The 20,204-nt window shown below is 43.0% G+C and overlaps 3 protein-coding genes across 5 annotated transcripts; 2 read left to right on the top strand and 1 right to left on the bottom strand.

Annotated features, from left to right (window-relative positions):
- The first annotated feature begins 5,644 nt into the window (after positions 1-5,644).
- On the top strand, positions 5,645-12,794 carry LOC112886630 (glyoxysomal fatty acid beta-oxidation multifunctional protein MFP-a-like). 3 transcript variants are annotated; one of them, XR_003227409.1, is made up of 18 exons: positions 5,645-5,891; positions 6,518-6,589; positions 6,669-6,725; positions 6,800-6,853; positions 6,943-7,010; positions 7,095-7,176; positions 7,897-7,952; positions 8,057-8,359; positions 8,430-8,516; positions 8,959-9,133; positions 9,213-9,334; positions 9,748-9,911; positions 9,984-10,238; positions 10,949-11,073; positions 11,191-11,346; positions 11,728-11,876; positions 11,971-12,109; positions 12,239-12,794. XR_003227409.1 is itself a non-coding variant. In XM_025952582.1 (18 exons), the coding sequence occupies exons 1-18, from the start codon at positions 5,798-5,800 to the stop codon at positions 12,272-12,274; spliced, it is 2,160 nt and encodes a 719-aa protein (XP_025808367.1). In that variant the 5' UTR covers positions 5,663-5,797; the 3' UTR covers positions 12,275-12,794. The 3 variants fall into 3 exon arrangements, 2 of the variants coding, with proteins under 2 accessions (XP_025808369.1, XP_025808367.1); XM_025952582.1 differs by having other exon boundaries at positions 5,663-5,891; positions 11,191-11,312; XM_025952584.1 differs by lacking the exons at positions 11,971-12,109; positions 12,239-12,794 and having other exon boundaries at positions 11,191-11,338; positions 11,728-11,862.
- A 1,938-nt stretch (positions 12,795-14,732) lies between these two features.
- LOC112887639 lies at positions 14,733-15,607 on the top strand. Its single transcript, XM_025953874.1, has one exon. The coding sequence runs from the start codon at positions 14,812-14,814 to the stop codon at positions 15,340-15,342; it is 531 nt and encodes a 176-aa protein (XP_025809659.1). The 5' UTR covers positions 14,733-14,811; the 3' UTR covers positions 15,343-15,607.
- A 3,255-nt stretch (positions 15,608-18,862) lies between these two features.
- LOC112887568 (protein SENESCENCE-ASSOCIATED GENE 21, mitochondrial-like) lies at positions 18,863-19,883 on the bottom strand. The gene is made up of 2 exons (XM_025953763.1): positions 19,422-19,883; positions 18,863-19,330 (listed from the first exon to the last, which is right to left on the bottom strand). The coding sequence occupies exons 1-2, from the start codon at positions 19,463-19,465 to the stop codon at positions 19,084-19,086; spliced, it is 291 nt and encodes a 96-aa protein (XP_025809548.1). The 5' UTR covers positions 19,466-19,883; the 3' UTR covers positions 18,863-19,083.
- Between the last annotated feature and the right edge of the window lie 321 nt (positions 19,884-20,204).

Raw genomic sequence — 20,204 nt, 5'->3', positions numbered from 1 at the left:
TAGCACTAGTTGGTGGCTCCAACCGGGATTGGGACTAAAAGTCACTCCGGTCCCTAGTCTTTGGACCCGGGACTAATGCCATCATTAGTTTTGGGTCTAACGATGACCGGGGTAAATTTTAGAAACCGAAGACCTGTTTCTACAGTAGTGTGTGCCTGTGTCCTAGATAGTGGATATAATTTTTGTTTTAGACATGATCAGAAATCATTGATGTACACTAGATTAACGAAACAACCAACAATAAGAGAAAGAGAAAGGAGGAAAAGAAAAACAAATTTCAAATTTGTAGCTTGAGTAGCCATCTTTCTCGGCTTGTTTTGTAATATCGACTACAAATGGACCAGCTTCGGCTTGACTTGGGTGAAAGCAGAACCGTAGCGTGAGCCAAATTCGACAAAGGTGATGAGAAACTCAGTCAGTTGGTTGAATTGAAGTTACGATCAGTAGGGCACATGCCACACTGCGCACTGCGCAGATGCTGAGTGCCAGGGCCATAACATCCTGTCTTAGTTACGTAGGTTGAGATCAACTTGAGCATTTGCAGATCCCTCGGCCCAATATGTGGATCTGGCCTCTACAACCCTAGGGCTAGCTGTCCTAATCGAATCAAAGGCCGCCCCCAACTGAGAGAAGGAGACCTCGTTGACCAAAATTTTGTTGTAATCATCAAAACACATCTCATTCTCACATAAATGAAGGGGATACATCCCTTTACTCTATCTCCCAGTGACTGGATTTTGGTAGTCTACTCCAACAACTATCGCTGAAAATGTAAAAATAGTTATTAGTTGTGAAAAGAGAAAATTACTTTGAAGTATAAGATACGAGTAATTAGCTGAAGATGCTTTGAACAAGTGTTTGACACCTGGACCAAAGCTTAAGCTCATCGACAAGATCGATCACCAAAACACCTATCATACCACTTAAAAGAAACACATGGGTTGAAAAAAAGAAAATTGTAAATTTGTCTAAAATTTAATCAGTTTGAGCAGGCTATCTGTATCCTCATAATTCTTTTTCCTGATAATATCATTTTGTTAGTGCCAGTTTGGTTTCAAGATTTTCGCCCGAGAAATTCTGGTTGTCGCGGAGCCCAGTCAGCCCATCATGCATAGAGCACCGCGCGGTCCACCTCTCAATGATCGAACCGAGCCCACGCTACAGAAGCAGCCCGCCGTTGCTACGGCCCAGGCTGTGAGTCGCTAGAAGGCCGCGTAGGAAAACCGCGCGAGTTCTCGAATTTTTTCTAAAAAGGGGATTAAAAAAAATTCGAAAAAGAGGTGCCAATAGGGAAAATTTAGAGAAATGGGTGTCTCCCGCCCGCTGAACGGGCGGAAAGGAGCCTCCCGCCCAACCATAGGGCGGGAGGCTCAAAAAAAATTTCCAGGGACCTCTTCGCGAATAAGAAAAGTTTTCTTATTCGCGAAGAGGTCCCTGAAGCAGGCCTCCCGCCCGGCCACTGGGCGGGATGCTCCATTTTTGCTATATTTTTTCTTAGATTTTTTGTTTCAGAAACTATTTGCAATTCAGAGTTTTTTGAAATATAAGATTTATTCGCCATACTCGTACGAAGAAGATTTATGCATATAAAATTTTATTTCAATTTTATAAGATTTATGCATATAAAATTTTATTTCAATTTTACGAAAAAGATTACGGTATCTAAAACTCGTACGTAGAATCTAAATATTACGATAGTACAATACATGAAGCCATTAAAAATAAAATAATATGATAATGAACATTACAAATATTACAAATACATGAATCCAAATATTGTGTCTTCAGTCAATGCGGCAAATATTACAAATACGTATCCAGATATGATAGAATCTCAACGCAGCAAATATTACATATGAGCAAACAACGTTTAAATCAAATTACAACTAAATGATGCCTGATGACGTACTAGCACTCGATCGGCGACGTCTCCCACTTCTTGATGCAACCGGAGGTCTTCCATCTGTAGCATCACCTGTAGGGCCAGCTTCAGCACAACTGGAGCCAGCATCATTGGTTGGACAACGTTTATACGTGTGTCCAATCTGATTACATGCACTGCAGCGTTGTATCCTCGGACGGAGCTCTGACTCATCCATATCATTACGAATACGCCGCGACTGACGGCGCTCTCTCTTAACCCATGATGATCTTGAGTCTGGAATATATATAACATGATTCGCTGTCTCAGTGAACGATCCAACCAAACGGAACCCATAGATCTCATACTGTCAGGTGCTAGCAATTGTCTCCTTTCTGAAGTAATGTGAAACATATATATCGACAGAATGTCCAATATCCGCACAAGCAGCCATTACATGAGAACAAGATAAGTGCAGCAACTTGGGTCTCATGCATGAGCAACAACAAGTTCCATCAAACTTGAGAATGCACTCCTTTACAGGAGTTTGACGTCTCATGCCATGTCGCGCCCTGTCTTTAGGAGATACCTCGAACTTGAGCTGCTGTGTTCCACATTGCCGTACATGGTGTAGTCGGGCGCTTTCTGCCTTCTTAGTCATATATTCTGTTACCTTGAATCCAAAATTTCTGTCTGGATCTCGCATGAATACCTGATTTTTAGTGAACCGCTCCCGAAAGTAATCGGTACACCCGCGGACAATGAATTCAACAATTGCAACCAGTGGAAGCCCACGAACACCTCGCAGCACCCAATTGTAAACTTCGGCGAAGTTGGTGGTCATTATACCGTACCTTGCACCATCGGTATCATAAAGTAACGCCCACTTCTTCTTAGGTTCATTCTCAATCCATTCAGAAAATTTTTTCACCGCTGACCTAGACCTTCTGCGAGTACGTGCAGTATCTGTTGGCAAAGGGCACAAAGCCTCTGCTTCATCCTGTGCAGTTATATTTTTTGATGCGTCCTCGGCTCTTTTCTTCCCGGTCAGTTCATCAAGTTTCTGCCACTGCTTGTTAAATTTTTGCTGATTCGTTTCCTTGCATAGTCTCTTGAACATATCCATAAGGTGTTTGTTCTTGAATTGCCTGAAAAAGTTTGCACCGATATGCCTCATGCACCACCTACTGCGAATATCACGCCACTTGGGCGGCTCTCCGGTTTCCACACACCCCTGCTGCAAATCTAGAATTGCCCTCAGTATGCCGGCGTGACGATCATGAATTAGGCAGACATCTATCCTATCCCGAACGACTGCAAGCTTAACCCGTTCCAGAAACCAGTACCAACTGTCTGCGTTCTCACTCTCAACAAAAGCAAAAGCAACAGGCAGCAATTGATTGTTTCCATCCACTCCAATAGCTGTCAGCATTTGCAATTTATACTTTCCTGTGAGAAAGGTCCCGTCGATGCACAGGATAGGCCGGCAGTGATGGAATGCGTTAATGCATGGACCCAAGCTGAAAAAGACCCGCTGCAATGTGTGGGGCGGACCTTCTCCTCTGTCTAGAGTTTTCAGGTCATAGTAGCTTTCAGGATTTCTCTGACATAGGACGGCCAGCATTCGAGAAACATTATCATATGCAGCCTCGAACGTACCAAACCTCATCTCCAACACTTTTTGTTTTGCACTCCACGCCTTGCTGTATGAGATGGTATACTTGTACTTTTCCTGAATGTACCTGATAATAGACTTTGGTTCATATGACAAGTTCTCTACTATCGTCCCGTACATCTCATTTGCGATGTATTGCGACGTGAGGTTGCGATGGCTCTTCTGCACCCCAGGCAAATGACAAGTGTGCTGAGTGACAATGGAGCATTCCCAATAATCTTTCCATTTACCCTTGTAGGCATGCACCCGCCATGGACAGCCATCCTTCACACATACCACATCGTACTTACGAGATTTGCACTCGACTGTCTTAAACTCTCGCATAAGAGAGAGAGACCAGCACTTAACAGCTTCCTTCACCTCTTCAATTGAGTGGTACCTTGCACCCTGGATAATTTCATTCTCCCTGCAATCCGAAGGCCAGCTACATCCGTCATCTACGACAAGATGACTGAAGTCGCTGCTTACCCAATCTTGAGGCACATCATCGTCATCATCAGACGAATCGGCATTCATTGCTTCATCCAATTCACGTTCTTCGTCTTGCAGCTGTTCAACAATGAAGGGTATGTTCTCCCCCTCATCAGCCACGCATTGAGGTGCTGCGGTCCCACCTGCCTCAATGTTTGCCTCCTCAACTTCTTCATCAATATTTTCATCCTCCGGAGCAGCTTCAATATTTATCAAAGGATTCTGGTGCACACTGACAAGGAGTACCAGTGGCCATTGCCAATGACTTGCATTTTGCAGATAAGTTAACCAGTCCTCGTTGCTTGCAAGTGGCATCAGCTCTCAGATCAAAGCATGAGTGGTATGATTTATGACGCATTGAACACTCACAGTGTGTGTCTCCTGATTAATCCTTAATCCCCTCATTAACCAGTTGCATAGAGATTCAAATGTCCTCTCGTGCGGTCTGGTAATTCCTCTGACCGCACAGTTGAATTCACTTAAATCTACCCCATTCGGCCCATAAATCACATTTCCTTCTCCGTAATATATACTGAAAATACCCTTCTCGGAAGACATATCTGTCAATCATTAATAAACTAGTTATACTACATATTAATACACAACGAACGACGATCCTAAATTTCAGCGACTCTCAGATTATATTTTATAGATTCTAAACTATTCAGATTATAAATTATACTAAAAACAGATGAAAATACTAAAACTATTCAAAACATAACTACTCTAACAAATATTTCCTAAATTATAGTTATTTTCAAGTACTTATATGGCTAGAACGAGAATATACCTCAAAATCGACATGTGGACAGGGCTTCGCCGCTTCCTCTTCTCTCTTCCTCTCCTCTCTTTCTCTTTTTTCTGATTTTTGCTGGATAAAATGGTATTTTTGGGGCAGGTTGGGGCTTATATAGCCGGTGGGGGGACCTCCCGCCCGACCAAAGGGCGGGATGCCCCTCAGCACAACATCCCGCCCTTTGGTTGGGCGGGATGCCCTCCCAGGGATCTCTTCGCGAAGAAATTATTTGCGAAGAGGCCCTCGGGTGACATCCCGCCCGCTGGGTGGGCGGGATGTCCCGGGCCCCACGCGTCCCGCCCGTTCAGCGGGCGGGAGGCACCCATTTCTCTAAATTTTCCCAACTGGCACCCCTTTTTTGAATTTTAGTTTTTTTTAATCTCTTTTTTTAAAAAAATTCCGAGTTCTCTGCTCGACTTGCCTGCCCCATCGTTGAGCCCATCAGGCAACCATGCAGTAGGAAACGATCACCTGAAATCCTGAATCGGCTAACCATGCCCGCCTACAAATACGCCCAACCCGGGATCCCCATGCATCGCCGTCCGCTCGCTCACAACGCACAACCCAGCGTTCCCAGCGGCCCAGTCAGCCTATTAGGCCGCGGTCCACGTCGCACGTAGCGAGCTCAGCCCACACCACGTATGCAGTCCCCGAGTGGCCCGGCGCCGGAGGGGAGCTGTCGCTTCCACTGCCTGCCGCTCTCGCACAGGCGCGGAGTCGCTGACGCGGTCGGTTCCGGCTAGTCCAACGGCGACGGCTTGTCCGGCGGTCAGCGTCGCGTCACAGCGTGATGCGCCAGCCCCCGGGCGGTTGAACAGATCAACAGAAACGTCACCACACTGCGCATTTCGCATCTTTCTGCGATACGGATTCCGTATATGAGAGGGACCTCTCCCCGTCGGTGAGTTCCGCTAACAGCACAGCCTGCTGGTCAACCCTCCACCGCTCCACGCATTGTCCCTGCTCCGGCCCAGCCGCGTCGCCGCTGCCGGAGATGGCCAAGGGCACCACCGCCATGGAGGTCCGCGCCGACGGCGTCGCCGTCATCACCATCTCCAACCCGCCCGTCAACGCCCTCTCTTTCGACGGTACTATGCATCCAATCATCCCCTCACCCCACAGAGGCCCAGACCTGTCCCCGTCCCCCCCTCGCGCTCCTTGATTCTCTTTCTTTCCCCCCTCTTTTTTGGGTTAGCTGGTTGGGAGATTGTTCGGGAGTGAACTTGGATTCGATTCTTCGCTTCGCGCGGCAACAGTAAACATTTGAGGAATTATCTGTTACATATATGTGTGATCCAGACTCGCATGTGGGGCTGTATGTAGTAACAGTGCCATTGCCTGCCACTGTATGTGCTGCTGTACTGCCTCGCGCATCCGGAATGTACTCCCGTTTCTTGACCAACACCGACTTTGGAGTACATGCTTTCTTTGGTTTATTACGCAATAAATCAACTTCTGCCAGCTTTGGCGGTTGCCTCACCCTCTGAGGGTTCAGTCCTACACGATCTATAGTTCATAATTGCTGTTCGTCGGCCTTCATAATGTAATCTAGCAGTAGTGACGTTCTACTTGCTATGTACAACTGCTAAAAATTGTTTGTTTTTAACTCTCATAGAACTGTATGATGGTTTAACCAGTTCCTCCGCTTGGCATGAAACCATTGATCATGAACGTGCGAGTATGTATGATAGACCCTCTCTTTCAATTTTTGCAGTCATAGCCAGCTTGCGGAGGAACTATGCGGAGGCTCTAAGCAGGAACGATGTCAAGGCAATTGTGCTCACTGGTATTTTCTGGGTAAAAAGGAATTATTCTCGAGCATCCCATGCTGGTGCTATGTTTCAAGTGTTTCACATGTCGTGCAGGTGCCAAGGGGAGGTTTTGCGGCGGATTTGATATAACTGCATTTGGAAAGAAACCAAGTAAGAATGAGGTTGTGTGCCTACTGTGCTGTTCCCCTTTTCACTCCCACAACTCAGTGTTTTTGAATCACCAGAAAACGAGAAGCCTGGGTCCATGTCAATTGATTTCTTGAGTGACATAGTGGAAGGTAACTTCTCATGATCTTGCTCTAAATCACGCATGTCAAGAAGCAGGAAATTTCCTTCATCTTTGGCACTGAGTGTTTGTTGCTACCAGATGCTCGCAAACCATCAGTGGCTGCTATAGATGGCATTGCTCTGGGTGGCGGATTGGAGGTTGCAATGGTATGCCTAGGTTATTTTGGCTGGATCGTGCTTCTGTAAGTTTGTTGTACCTTTCCTTAAAATTATGCGCCTCTTTCTGTGCAGGTCTGCCATGCTCGTATTTCGACACCATCAGCTCAACTAGGACTCCCTGAACTTCAACTTGGAATCATTCCTGGATTGGGAGGTAATCTTAACTCCCAATATTACTCTCACTAATGCCTCAATATTTGCTCAAAGTCTCCTATTTGTGCTGTGTCAACCTACATTAGTATGTTTGGCCCTGCACCTATCTCCTTTTGGGAAAGGACCCATAAATTCAGGTTTCCACGATGAATAGGTTATGGAAGCATTAGTGTCACAGACGTAGAATTAAATCGATCTGGGTCTGAAAGCAATGCCCAATGATACTAGCCATTCAGCTTGGTCAGCAATTGACAAATCGCTGCACATATTGGAACCATAACTGTTGGAATTAGTGGCTCCAAACAGGCTTGGGATGTTCAAGTGGATGCACCGCCTACAACTCCATACAATGGAAACATAGAAGTCGAAAGGAACAGGATGTCTAACCTACTAGCATAACATAAGTTCTTTTGAAGTGCTCCTGCTGTAGCTACAATATTCATTTAAAAGAACATGTACTGGACATAATAAACCTTTAAAACAGCAACATTTTTACCCACCACCCCCACCCCACCAAACAAAATTATTAATTGTTACATAGTTAGGATTCAGAATTAGTAATGTTCAAAGTTACATTTTATCATCTGCTGTAACAACATAAGATAATGCCAAGGGGTGGATTTATTGTCCTTGCTTTTCTTTCTCAGCTAAACAGACAGAGACAGTCTGCTTTCTTTTCTCCGTTATCATTTTTAATGTAGAAGGTCATGACTTGTTGCAGGAACCCAACGGCTTCCCCGCCTTGTTGGCCTGCAAAAAGCCCTTGAGATGATGTTGGTAAGATTATTTCTATCTAACAAGTCGCAAATTTGGTCATGACAGAAACCTACATGAGACTGTTAATCTTTTATTGACCTTGTACTAGTGTGTTATCTTAATAGACCTCAAAGGCTATAAAAGGAAGGGAGGCACATGAAGTCGGTCTAGTTGATGCTGTAACTTCAGCTAACGAATTGGTCAACACCGCCTGTTCCTGGGCTCTGGAAATCGTTGAAAACAAGAAACCATGGTTCAAGAGTCTCTACAGAACTGATAGACTTCCAGATCTTGTGGAAGTAAAGGATGTCCTTAAATTTGCAAGAGTTCAAACTAAAAAGAAGGCTCCTAATGTTCAACATCCCATAGTTTGCATTGATGTTATTGAAGAGGGAATAGTCTGTGGGCCTCGTGTTGGCCTCATGAAGGTAAACAACTAGCTGATATATTTTTAAAGTACTGCCAGGTGGTTCTCAGCATATGTTTGTTTTCTAACAGGAAGCGCTCTCCGCAAAAATGGTTGAGCAGTCTCAAACAAGCAAAAGCTTAAGACACTTTTTTTTCGCTCAGCGTGCTACTTCAAAGGTTGGTAGAACTACGAGTCAAAAGCTTTTTCAACTTATCGGCTTTCATACATGTTATTAGTTACACTCAGAAGTTAGTGGTATTTACTATTTAGTTTAAATCCTTTTTAAGTATGTAAATTTGGGAATTTGCCCATGTTCATGTTTTTTAATCAATTATGTTCAAGTTCAAATAGAATAAAGTGGTGTAATTTTATTTATTTTCATTTTATCTTATATTTGTATAAATTAAGTTTTGGTCTGAAATTGCAGTTCAGTTCTGGATGTTTATAATGTAGTTGCATGATTTTTGTCATTCCAGTAAGCTCCTTTTCAAGTATCTTTATAGTATATAGTTGTGTATCTCAAATTAACATGGTAATTATGCTTTTCTTAGAGAGCTGTTCTGTGAATCCATGTTACTAGTTTTTATTTATCTGACCATATCAATTTATCACCACCAGATTCCAAATATTACCAACATAGGTTTGACACCACGGAAAATTAAAAAGGCAGCTATTGTCGGGGGTGGTCTAATGGGATCTGGAATTGCCGCAGTGTTGATATTGAACAACTTCAAGGTTATCTTGAAAGAAATAAATGAACAATTCTTATCTGCAGGCATTAACAGAGTTAGAGGTAGACCTTTTTTCCCCATTTCACAAAATTTTATTGGGATTGTCTTCATAGTTCCTCAGGAGTTTGTTGTCCTATCCAGGCAATCTGCAGAGTTTTGTTAGAAAGGGACAACTTACCAAAGAGGACTGTGAAAGGAAATTTTCTCTGCTATCTGGTGTTCTGGACTACGAACAGTTCAGAGATGCAGATTTGGTCATTGAGGTACATCCATTATCTATGTTCAGCTTTTTCTTATTTACATACTATGAGATAGCACTGCTTATGCAGCTTTGTCACCTATATGAGTGGTGGATTCAGAAAAAGTTAATATGTGTTTAGGTTCAACTAGTTAAATGTTTCTCATATCATCAGTAGGCAAACATCTAAGAAAAAAGAAATATATTGATTGTCGGAGGGTTAAGGATGGAAAAGATTGTAATGGGTACTTGGCGAAACACTTTCAGTCTTGGCAGTAACATAGCAGTAATTATGTTCTTGCCTCAAAAGTAGATATTCTCCCATTGCTCTTTTGTAGAATAACTTAATATTCATCACATCCTTAGCCTACCTAACCTGAAGTATTTACTTATTCAAAAAGAAGAAGAAGACAATAATCCTGATGGCTACATGTGCAGGCAGTTATTGAGGATATATTGCTGAAGCAGAAAATATTTTCTGACCTTGAGAAGTACTGCCATCATAATTGCATATTTGCGACAAACACTTCAACGATAGACCTGAACTTAATTGGCCAGAAGACAGGTTCTCAGGATCGCATTGTTGGCGCACACTTCTTTAGGTAGTGCGTTATGCACCTACATTCTGTTTCCCTTTTCTCGACCCATGTATCTAATTGATCCATAATTTGCAGTCCAGCTCATGTCATGCCACTGTTGGAAATAGTTCGTACCCATCAGACTTCCTTACAAGCTATTGTGGATTTGCTTGATATGGCAAAGAAGATACAGAAAACACCAATAGTTGCTGGCAACTGCACGGGTTTTGCCGTCAATCGGATGTTCTTTCCTTACGGTCAGGCGGCTTCTTTTCTTGTTGACTATGGTCTAGATGTGTATCACATAGATAATGTGATCACACAATTTGGAATGCCAATGGGGCCCTTCCGGTAAGCAGTTAAATATGGTTTTTAGTGATTGATTGCAGGAGTGGTGGGGTCTGCTGTGAATTGTCCATAACTATGCACTGTTTCCATTATAATTAATTTGGATGAAACAGCTTCTTGCATTAGAAGAATCAAGAATGAGCCTTGTCTTTTGATGCTGTAAGAGCCAAATAGATTCTCAATCTTTTCACAAAGAATGATTGTATTTTATGCCAAGTAGGGATATGCAGTCCTTGCACTAGTACTGTTTCTTCTCAGCCATCTGTCACATGCGGTCCTCATTTTCTTCCATGTCACTCTGTTCAGTTATTCCATCTTCAACCTGATAACTCTTCAGTATTTAACTCTGGTTAGATAGGAATCGTGGGCTGAACATTTCCATATAATTTTCATGTTTTACATTTAACCTCTCGTTATTTCTTTCCTTCTAGTAGAATGTTGTTGGGTCAATACAAATATGTAATGTAAAATGCATCATGGCGTGGATTCTTCCTAATATAGCTGTATAGAATTCATCTACATGCCGCTTTCTCTGGTTCTTGTGGTATTGCTCTTTCTTTTTTTCGGAATCACTAGCATTACATAAGGCAGTGGCTAGATCCCTAATTATCCAGTTCAGATTCAATACTACTCTTGTAATACCTTCCTGCTTTGCCACGGCAGCTAGCTGTTTAGTTGACAGCGAGTTCCTTTTGTGTTAATTTGTCATGCAGATTAGCTGATCTTGTTGGCTTTGGTGTTGCTACTGCCACAAGAAAGCAATATTTCCAAAGTTATCCTGAACGATGCTACAAATCAATGTTGTTGCTGCAGATTCTGCTTGAAGATAACAGGACAGGTTCTTAGGCTAAAAATTCGTCGGCACATAATTTGCTTCAAACTGTGTCCGTTTTGAGTTTGGTCTTATAAAAGCTGCTGCTCATGGTGATATTTTTCTTTGTGAGACGCTGTTCAGGTGAATCTTCTCGTAAGGGCTTCTATGTCTATGATGATAAGCGAAAAGCCTCACAAGATCCTGATTTGAGAAAGTATATTGAGAAATCAAGGAACATGGGAGGTGTTACGCAAGATCCTAAGGTCGTATGCTATATCTTGCTCTGCTTGTAAGGAGGCACGTGTTTATTCCTTTCTCTGTCCATTTCTCTAGTCCGAAACAAATGCAGAACAGGCCGTCATGAATTGCTGAGAATTGTAGAAAATAGATGCTATGCCAAAGCAATTCAAGTAAAAAAATATCACTCTTTCTTTACGAGGAAGTAACAAAACAGGTCTGCAAGGAAACTGTCTGGTTACTTGCCCCTTATTCTAAAATTGAAAAAAAAATAGCAAGTAAGAAAATTTCAAGGATTGGAGTATTCATGTCTCTTATCAACCATTTTAGACTTTAAATGCTAATCTCTTTTACATTATACATGACAGTATCGTAAATCTTTCGCTGTTTTAACTTAAAGACACTCACTTCACTTCTGACAGTTGATTTGCTTTCCCTCAGCTGATGAAATTAACAGATAATGACATCGTGGAGATAATCTTGTTTCCCGTGGTGAATGAAGCCTGCCGAGTGCTTGATGAGGGGATTTCTCTGAAAGCATCTGACCTTGATGTAGCTTCAATTATGGGGATGGGCTTCCCTTCTTACAGGTCCAATCACATGTTCTGTATCGCTCTCATTGTTTTCCCTTTCTATGTCTACGCTAACTGGTAAGTCTTCCATATGGCTACTATTTTACACCAGGGGTGGAGTAATGTTTTGGGCTGACTCACTCAGCGCAAAATACGTGTACGACAGACTGGAGGCTTGGTCAAAGGATTATGGGGAGTTCTTTAAACCCTGCGAATATCTAGCTGCTAGAGCTCGTCAGGGTGCATCTCTGGTAAATGACCTAGAGATCCATTTCCTTAAGTTGATTGATGCATCTATGCATCCTTATCAAATAACCTTTATCGTACTAGATTTTCATGTTGATTTAATCCCCTAAATTTCATTCCTGAAACTACTGCAGGCTGCCAAGGTTGACAGGGCTAAATCGCGGCTCTAGGGTTTCACTGTTCATTTGCCCTGTCTCGTTTATTAGTTTACACAGAATTCAGACTCACGGAATCTCTAAATTTGAGGAGATGCTGCTGCCAAAACCCGCGAGCATCAGGATCTTGATTGTTACAAATTACAATCGTGTGGTTGCAAAAGCCGCGGTTGGAATAGGACTGGAATGGAATAATAGGGAGGTCTAGTGATTGTATTGGCCTTCCTGGAACTGCTGTGGCTCCATCGCAGGAGTTTCTGAGATATTGTGCGCTATCTGTTCAAGTGATGTCTGCATAGAACAAGTGAGGTCCTCAGTTCAGCTGTTATGTAACATCCAACTGTTTCCAAAATAATTCAGATATTTTTTCCCCCGCTCTTTCCTTCTTGTACGTGTCAGTGTACTGCTTGGTCTAAAATTGTAGTATGGTCTAAAGGTGTAAGCATGTAGCTTCACTTCATGTACAGTTCCTACATGTCCGTCCACTTGCACTATACGCTGTTCGTAAAATGGACAGATCAAAAGCTTTGCATTCCTTTTGCCAGGTAAAAAAAATTCTTTGCCTTTTAAGTTCACGTCATTTTCTTTTTGTAGGCGTAACTGAGTGTCGATACTCGAAGCTTTGCATCATTGCGGGCTGCGCTAAGCTAAGCTACAAATTTTTGAATAGCGATTTCTTGGTTAACAAACCTTGCTCCAATTCTGAATTATCAAAGGAAGAAGCTTTATCTAAGGGTAGAAGATCGGGTTACCAAAATTGGATTTCATTTTCGTGCTCACTCAACTGTTTTCCCTTTGTGCCCCTATCTCAATAATGGGATCTCCACAAAGCTGGTAAAGTATTATGGCCACTATTGACTGCAATAAAGACAAGACTGAACGTTAGTCCATTTACATTATTAACGGCTATGGAGGAGTGTTAGACAGATGAGCGCAAACACCCATCCGGCCTCCATGCCGCCTGTCGCGCCCCCTCCATTCTTCATCTCCCATGTTTCCTAGTGCTCGGAAGAGCTTGCTTCAAGCTGTGTAATTTTTTCTGCATATATAAAAAATAATACGATCAGTAGTAGCTAGCAAGCGCAGCTACATCAGTTGATACAATTAGCTTCATTATTGGCATTTCCACGATTTATATGTGTAGTCAAGAACGTGCTTCATTATAGGTGAATCACATCAAGAAAAAACACTGCTGGAAAACCAGTGAAAGAAAAAGAGCATGTTTAATTACGGCTTTGGGGTGAGGTAAACGGAGAAGGGTGGAGAGAAAGCCACGCTAGTAGATACGTGTCAGGTCACGCGAGAGCATGTAGCTTTCAGCGTGCTTCACGTGCACACGCAAAACCATTTTATTTTATAGTTGCAGATGTGCGTAGGAGCAGTCAGTGAGTTGCGACGTGCGACCCGTCGCGGCTCCATACTCGCCGCTCGTCCCAGCTGCGGCCATCCACCTAGGAGTTCATGCAGTCAGAAACATTGAATAGGGTTCTTCAGGAACAAGAAAGAAACATTGAACCGGCGAGAAGCTAGGTTCAGCAGTTCAGCTCAAAGCTTTCACCGTCGGTGAACACTGCACGTAACCCGTAGAGAAAAGCTCGCAGCAGTCCAATATCCCCGGCACACCATTGCTAGGTTTGCTTGGGTTGTAGTCATAGAGAGCTCATATTATAAAGTGTACGGGTATGCTCCTTCAATCTTAGGGACACGACAGGATTGCGTGTGGAGATGCTAATCCCTGTTGAAGGGTGCAAGAATATTCTTGAGCCTGCCCATGAAAGGATGCCATGTACTATTCTGGCTTCACATGCATTCCACTAAATAAAAGACCTCTCTTTTTGGCTTTAGTTGGCCAAGGTTTTGGGAATTACATACAAATTTTTCGGAACAATGACCTCATCCAAATTTAAGTCTGTGCTTATATACGTATGACTATTGCCATTGCATAGCAAAATTGAATTGCAGGTCCATTCGAATCTTCATGAATGTTGCTACATGGTAGTCAAGTAGGACAGAAAAAGACATCTTCTATTTATGGTTGGAAAACTACATCTTCTGTTTCGATAAACCTCGGGTAGTACTTTATTGTCGGGTATTTTAAAAATTCGGAAAAATTAAAGTAACCTAATTTTTAGATAAATGGAAAAAGTTCCGGCTTCTACCCTCAACACCGTCCAACACCATTAAATGTATACAGCTTAGGTAAACTAATTGGTTGAATAAAATGATAACAACGCTTGGTATATAGTGTGACACACTTGTTTCGAGGAAACTTTTCTAGTAAAGTAGTTTTGGCAACCTATTTTTAGTTGGTAAATCGAAACTTGTTTGATTCCATTTTGTCTAAATTGATGTTGAAAAATTCTTCCACTTTGCTAGCAGATTCTTTGCCATCAGCAGGTTGGATTAGATGACCAGGCTGTGCAGGACCCGGCGTTTAAAACCGACACACTGCAGACCGCACCTCCTTGGCTCCTTCCCAACGCCCCCAAAAAATCTCCAAAACCAAACCAAACCAAAGCCCCCCACTCCAACGCTCTCCTCCCAAATCCGCCATGCTCCCGCACCGCCTCCGCCTCCTCCTCCTCGCCGTCGCGGCCGCGGCCGCGGCGTGCGGCGCCGCCTCGGCGAAGCCCACCGCCTACCAGGCCCTCGCGGACTTCGACTTCCCGCCGGGGATCCTCCCCAAGGGCGTGGTCGCCTACACCCTCGACAACTCCACGGGCGCCTTCACGGCCACGCTCGACGCCTCCGCGTCCGGCGCGGGCAAATCCGTCTGCGAGTTCTCCATCCAGGGCTCCTACTCGCTCCGCTACCAGACCAAGATCACAGGCAAGATCAAGCCCGACCACCTCTACAACCTCCAGGGCGTCTCCGTCAAGGTCCTCTTCTTCTGGCTCAACATCGTCGAGGTCAGCCGCAGCGGCGATAACCTCGAGTTCTCCGTCGGCATCGCATCCGCCGACTTCGGAATCGAAAACTTCCTCGAGTGCCCCACCTGCGGCTGCGGGTTCGACTGCAACGACCTCCTCATGCTGAAGCCGGGGGCCGCCACTGCCAAGCTGCGCCTGCGAGGTGCGTTTTAGAATTCCGCTTCTGCAGATTGAATGATACTGCTGCTGTAAGCTACTACCGCTAGCGATGTATGTCTTAGATGCTTAGTAGATGCGTTAATAAAGAGAGGAAAGGTGAAAGGTCCCAGCTTTTAGATGTGAGATGGAATAGCAAGTTCAGTACTCGATTTCATGTTTCGCCAATGTTTCAGACAGTTTAGGGACAACTGGAGAAGCAACTAAGACCTTTCAAATCTTTTTTTATAAGTCTACGAGAATTATGATCTTTCCCTTGTGATGTCTGTGGCATGTGAATGAGTTTCTAAGTTGTGGTTGTTCAATCTGATGGTTCTGGATGCTGTGCTTCAGTTACCTTTGTGGTTGGTTCATTGTAAACTTCATTAGTTACCATTTCCGTGGAGTCTTTGTCTACAGACGTTGAGAAAGCTTAAATCAGTAATCTTTTACTCTACAAGAACAACATTTCGTTGGTACCATGATTCCAAAAGGAATGAGATTTTTAGAAGTGGGTTCGAATTTCCCACTAAAAAAAGAGAGGAAAGTTGCTACTTGCTACAAATTTTGTATTGCAAGAATATATCAAGTTACTCGAATGAAATAAGAGGACAAAAATTCAATAGAAGTGTATTCAAATTTTAAACCTTGTATACTGCTCACAATCGGCCACAGGTTACTCTAAGCACACTTCGTGAAGTTGTGGTAGTTGAATCCTACGGGTCTGGATGATGTCCTTTAATTGTCTGTTTTAGTTGGTTGAAGGCTTCATTAGTGTGCTATTTCAGGTAGAAGCGAAGTTTCGCTTTTGGACTGTTGAGAGAGATAGAGGGAGAGTAATGTTTGCGGCACAACATTATTGCTGCTACAGTGATTTCCACTGCTAGATTTTTCTTCCTTTGGGAATCTACAATTTTCTTCAAGAAGCAAGGAAAATTGCATAGTATAAAACAGTATTATCTTTGACATGGAAATTTCTGCGGCTCTCTAGCTACCTCACAATTATCACTTGCTAATGTCTGTAGTACCTAATATGTTCCCTCTCTATACTTCTTAACTTTTTGAGAATCGATAGCAAGTTCAGAAAGAACCTGATGTCATGTATCATGTTAGATTGTTTAGAGAGACCTTATGAATTCCCATTGGAAATTATGCTCTATCCTTGTGATGTCAACTTCATGTGGATGGCGACCGAATGAGTTTGTGAAGTTGCATTAGTTGAATCCAATGGCTTGGATGGTGTGCTTTGATTGTCTGTTATGGTAGACTGGTAGTTGGTTGAAGGCTTCATTAAATCGTGCCCTCTCGTCCTCGAGAGAGGGTATAACTTATTTAAAATGTTTCTTTTCTCTTAGGTTGGAAGATAATGAAAAAAATTCTGCCATAGTCGACATCAAACATTCTGTAAATGCTTTTAAACAGTAATTTCTGCTGCTCTCTAGCTAGTTTGTCATTGTCACTTGGTAGTGTTTCTAGTTCCTTATCAGTTCCCTCTGGACTTCTCAGATATTGTCAGATTGTGTGATTTAGATTAATGCTGTACTTTTAGGAGGTTCAGTGTGAACCTTCATGTTTTGATGTTCAGAAGGATCATTTAATATGACGCTTCGATTCCTTTCAGGATTAAGATTTCTATGTTTTTGTCTTGTCAGTTTACTTAAAAAATGCTGTGGTTGGTTTTGTATTCATTTTTTAAGGCTTACAGCTGAGAGGTCATGGCCTGATGTCATTGAAAATAAGGTGACTGCCATACCAGTTGGAGTGTTGGACTAGCCACTGGTTGGCGTGTGTTTGTGTTTTTGCATAAAACATTAGAAGAAAGTGGATTTCATGGTATATGAATGCACGGGTAGAAACATTAATAAGAAAATTGGTCATTTACTGATAAGTTTTAGTGGGCTTAAGACTGAATCTATTTGGTTAGTATGGAAGTAAGTAACTGAAGATTTGTAGATATCGAAGAGTTCTAGAATCCAGATTGCTCAGAAGATAGAAAAGTCTCTGATTATATTGTTATCATCTGAGTGCTTTGATCCCAAAGAACTCAGTAGGAAGCTTAATCCAGAAGTTCGCAATGTGTTCAAGCACTACAAGTTTACCTGGAAGTCATCCAAGAACTGAGCATGTTCTGTCACAATCCCAAAGAAAGCAAAGTGTAGAAGGGTCAGTCAGATACAAGATCATCTTGGTTAAGATTTCAAATTTACCTTAGAGATTTCAATGATTTCTAACGCAACAGCTTTCAATTGAAAAGCAATTATGCATAACAAAGTGAAGATTCATGTATTTCGACTATAACAGCTTTTGTCAGTACAACACAGGTAAATGTCTATGAACTTCCATTTTCAGAAAATGGAGTCATCATTCAGTCTGGCAACTGGTACAAGTAAAAGGAATTCTGTTGCAGTTATACTGTAAAAAGAGGCCTGTTGCATTAGTGAATCTAAAATACCAATGGATATTTACTTCATACTCGTGTTAATAAATTAGGTCCTGTTTGGTAGGACTTCCCCAATGACTTTCGAGGAAACCCTATCAACGGATAAAAAAATGGCTTCACACAAAAAGCCTCCACGAAATCCCAAAACGGCTTACACTGAAGTGAAGGAGCCGACAAAACTGCCTTCACCGGTTTCTTCTCGCTCCCTGAGTATTAATTGTTCATAAAATTAACCACTTTGCTACTGATAAGCTGTTTTACAAATATTTTGCCAAATGACTCTAGCTCCATGGAAAAAGTTGCTTCATCATTGAAGATAAAGCCGAAGTTATTTTAGGAGGAACAAGAGCCCTACCGAACAAGTTTTTTGGCCCATAAATACACCTAAGTAGCTAGCATTAATATTCCTTGTACAGGGGGTGGGTTGGTTTGGGGGACACTATCATTGATGACGTTCAAGACAGTTTTGCAAATTAGGTCCGCACTATTATCTGCAAGGGTGAAATTCTTCGAGCTTACACACCAAATTAGACGGCATCTAACTGAACTATTTCCACACATAAGAGTCTGGTTATGCAGAACAGCTTAACTTCCAACAAAAGATGCCACTCCGCTCTCATGGCTGAAACCAAACAACACAATGCACCTTTTTCTTGTAGAGAAGATGGAGTTGTGCTCTCTTGTGGTTGTGGAAAGTTCACTTTCCAAGCATGAATGCAACGGGGTAGTGGATCGAAAGGTCTGTCGAGTGCTGTTATTAGTGTCGGTACTCTGTGCTCTCACTGTTGATGATGTGCGCATCAGACTCAGACGACCACATGAGCAAAGCACAGAAAGCGACTGTACATGTACCACACAAATTCATCACTGGAGTTGGAACATCTCTCCTGCTGCAACATCAACGCGTACCCATCACAACAAAATTATGCATAAAAAAATCTCACCGCAACATCATCGTTGTGGTTGGGACATCCGATTTTTTGTTGGAGCATCAGACGCCCTATCCTGAGCATTACCGATACAAATTACGGATCAGAATTCTCATCTTTTTTGTCGAATGGTCTCGGAATTCTCCACGCATATCTGATGTACCTCCAATAATGCTTTCGAGATCTCGTGGAGTGTAGTAAGGCATGTTTTGAACCCAGGAATTCTCCATTAACTGAGCAAGAGCCAGATTAGTTCCTACATCAATCAATTACACGAAATTCCTCCCAAATGGGTCCTCAAGATGGCCAATAATAGGCAGCCATCTTCACCGGGTAATCTTCAATCAGGGACAGACCGTGCCTGCTGCACCAAAAGACACCAGGATTGCTTCAGTCTTGCAGCATCCTCTGCTTGAGCATCTCGGCGCGCAGGTCGGCGGGGTCCACCTCCTTGGTGCCGGTCACCGGCCGGTAGTAACCGGTCTCGGGGTCCGGCTCCCAGAACGCCGTCTTCTCCTCCGTCGTGGTCGCCATGGCGCTGGCGATGTCCTTGGCCACCGTGCCCAGCTTCACCGCCTTCTCCTCCACCTTCTTCACGGACTCCTCCGCGACCGTCATCGCCGCAGAGAGGCCCCTCCTGAACGATGCATGCAAGCCCGGTCCTTACTGCGTCAAAGGGTAGTTTTTTCTTTACCTGAACAAATTAAAGGGCAGTGTTGATTTCTCACCTTTGTGCGAGGATGGCAGCACAGCTGGATGCAACTCTTGCCATCTGATCGCAACTGGACGGTGGAGATCTGGCCTTCCCTGTTTCTGGTTCACGTTGCCTTTTCTTTTTATTGGGGAGAAAGCGACGACGATCAAGAACTATGTTAATATAGGAGGGAAAAAAAAGGATGGAGCCTAATAGTGAGCAATGAGAATGGGAGGCTCTCAGAAGTTATCGGAAGACATGTTTTCTGAAATGCATTAAGCAGGGATTGCATGTATAGACATACCGTTGTGGGCTCTATTTTTAGGTGAGAGTCTGATGAAGGCCCATGGCCCATCAGCAGATTTGTCCAGGGAACAAAAAGCTTTGTCTGTCTGTCTGTCGTCGTCCTTTAGAACATGTGCTCCCGGATTTTGAAGGCCCAAGAAGTTTTCTTTTCTCTGAAAGCCATGTGATTTATTATTTCAATAATCTAGTTATACCTTTTCCCCTCCAGTTGTAATTTTTTAGTCTTTGGTGCTTCCAAGTTCCAGTCATTCTTTCTGGGGCAGATCACAATTACTAATTCTTCTGCATCCAGAACTTGGGCAGTGATTAACTCGGAACTTCAATCATCACCAACATTAGATATTTTTATTACTAGTTATGAACAGTTATCCCTAATTGTCCAAACTTGTAGGCTTGTTTTGTGAGAAACGCAAAATTATAGACGTAACGCACGTTTCGGTATCATGTTTTCCTTCTTGAAGGACTTTAATTTCTTTGTTCTTCCAACTTTGGGTGTAGTTCTTTTTGAAAG

The sequence above is a fragment of the Panicum hallii genome, chromosome 3 (genome assembly GCF_002211085.1).
Source record: "Panicum hallii strain FIL2 chromosome 3, PHallii_v3.1, whole genome shotgun sequence".
Lineage (NCBI taxonomy): Eukaryota > Viridiplantae > Streptophyta > Magnoliopsida > Poales > Poaceae > Panicum > Panicum hallii.
This window is presented reverse-complemented; position numbering and strand designations above follow the sequence as displayed.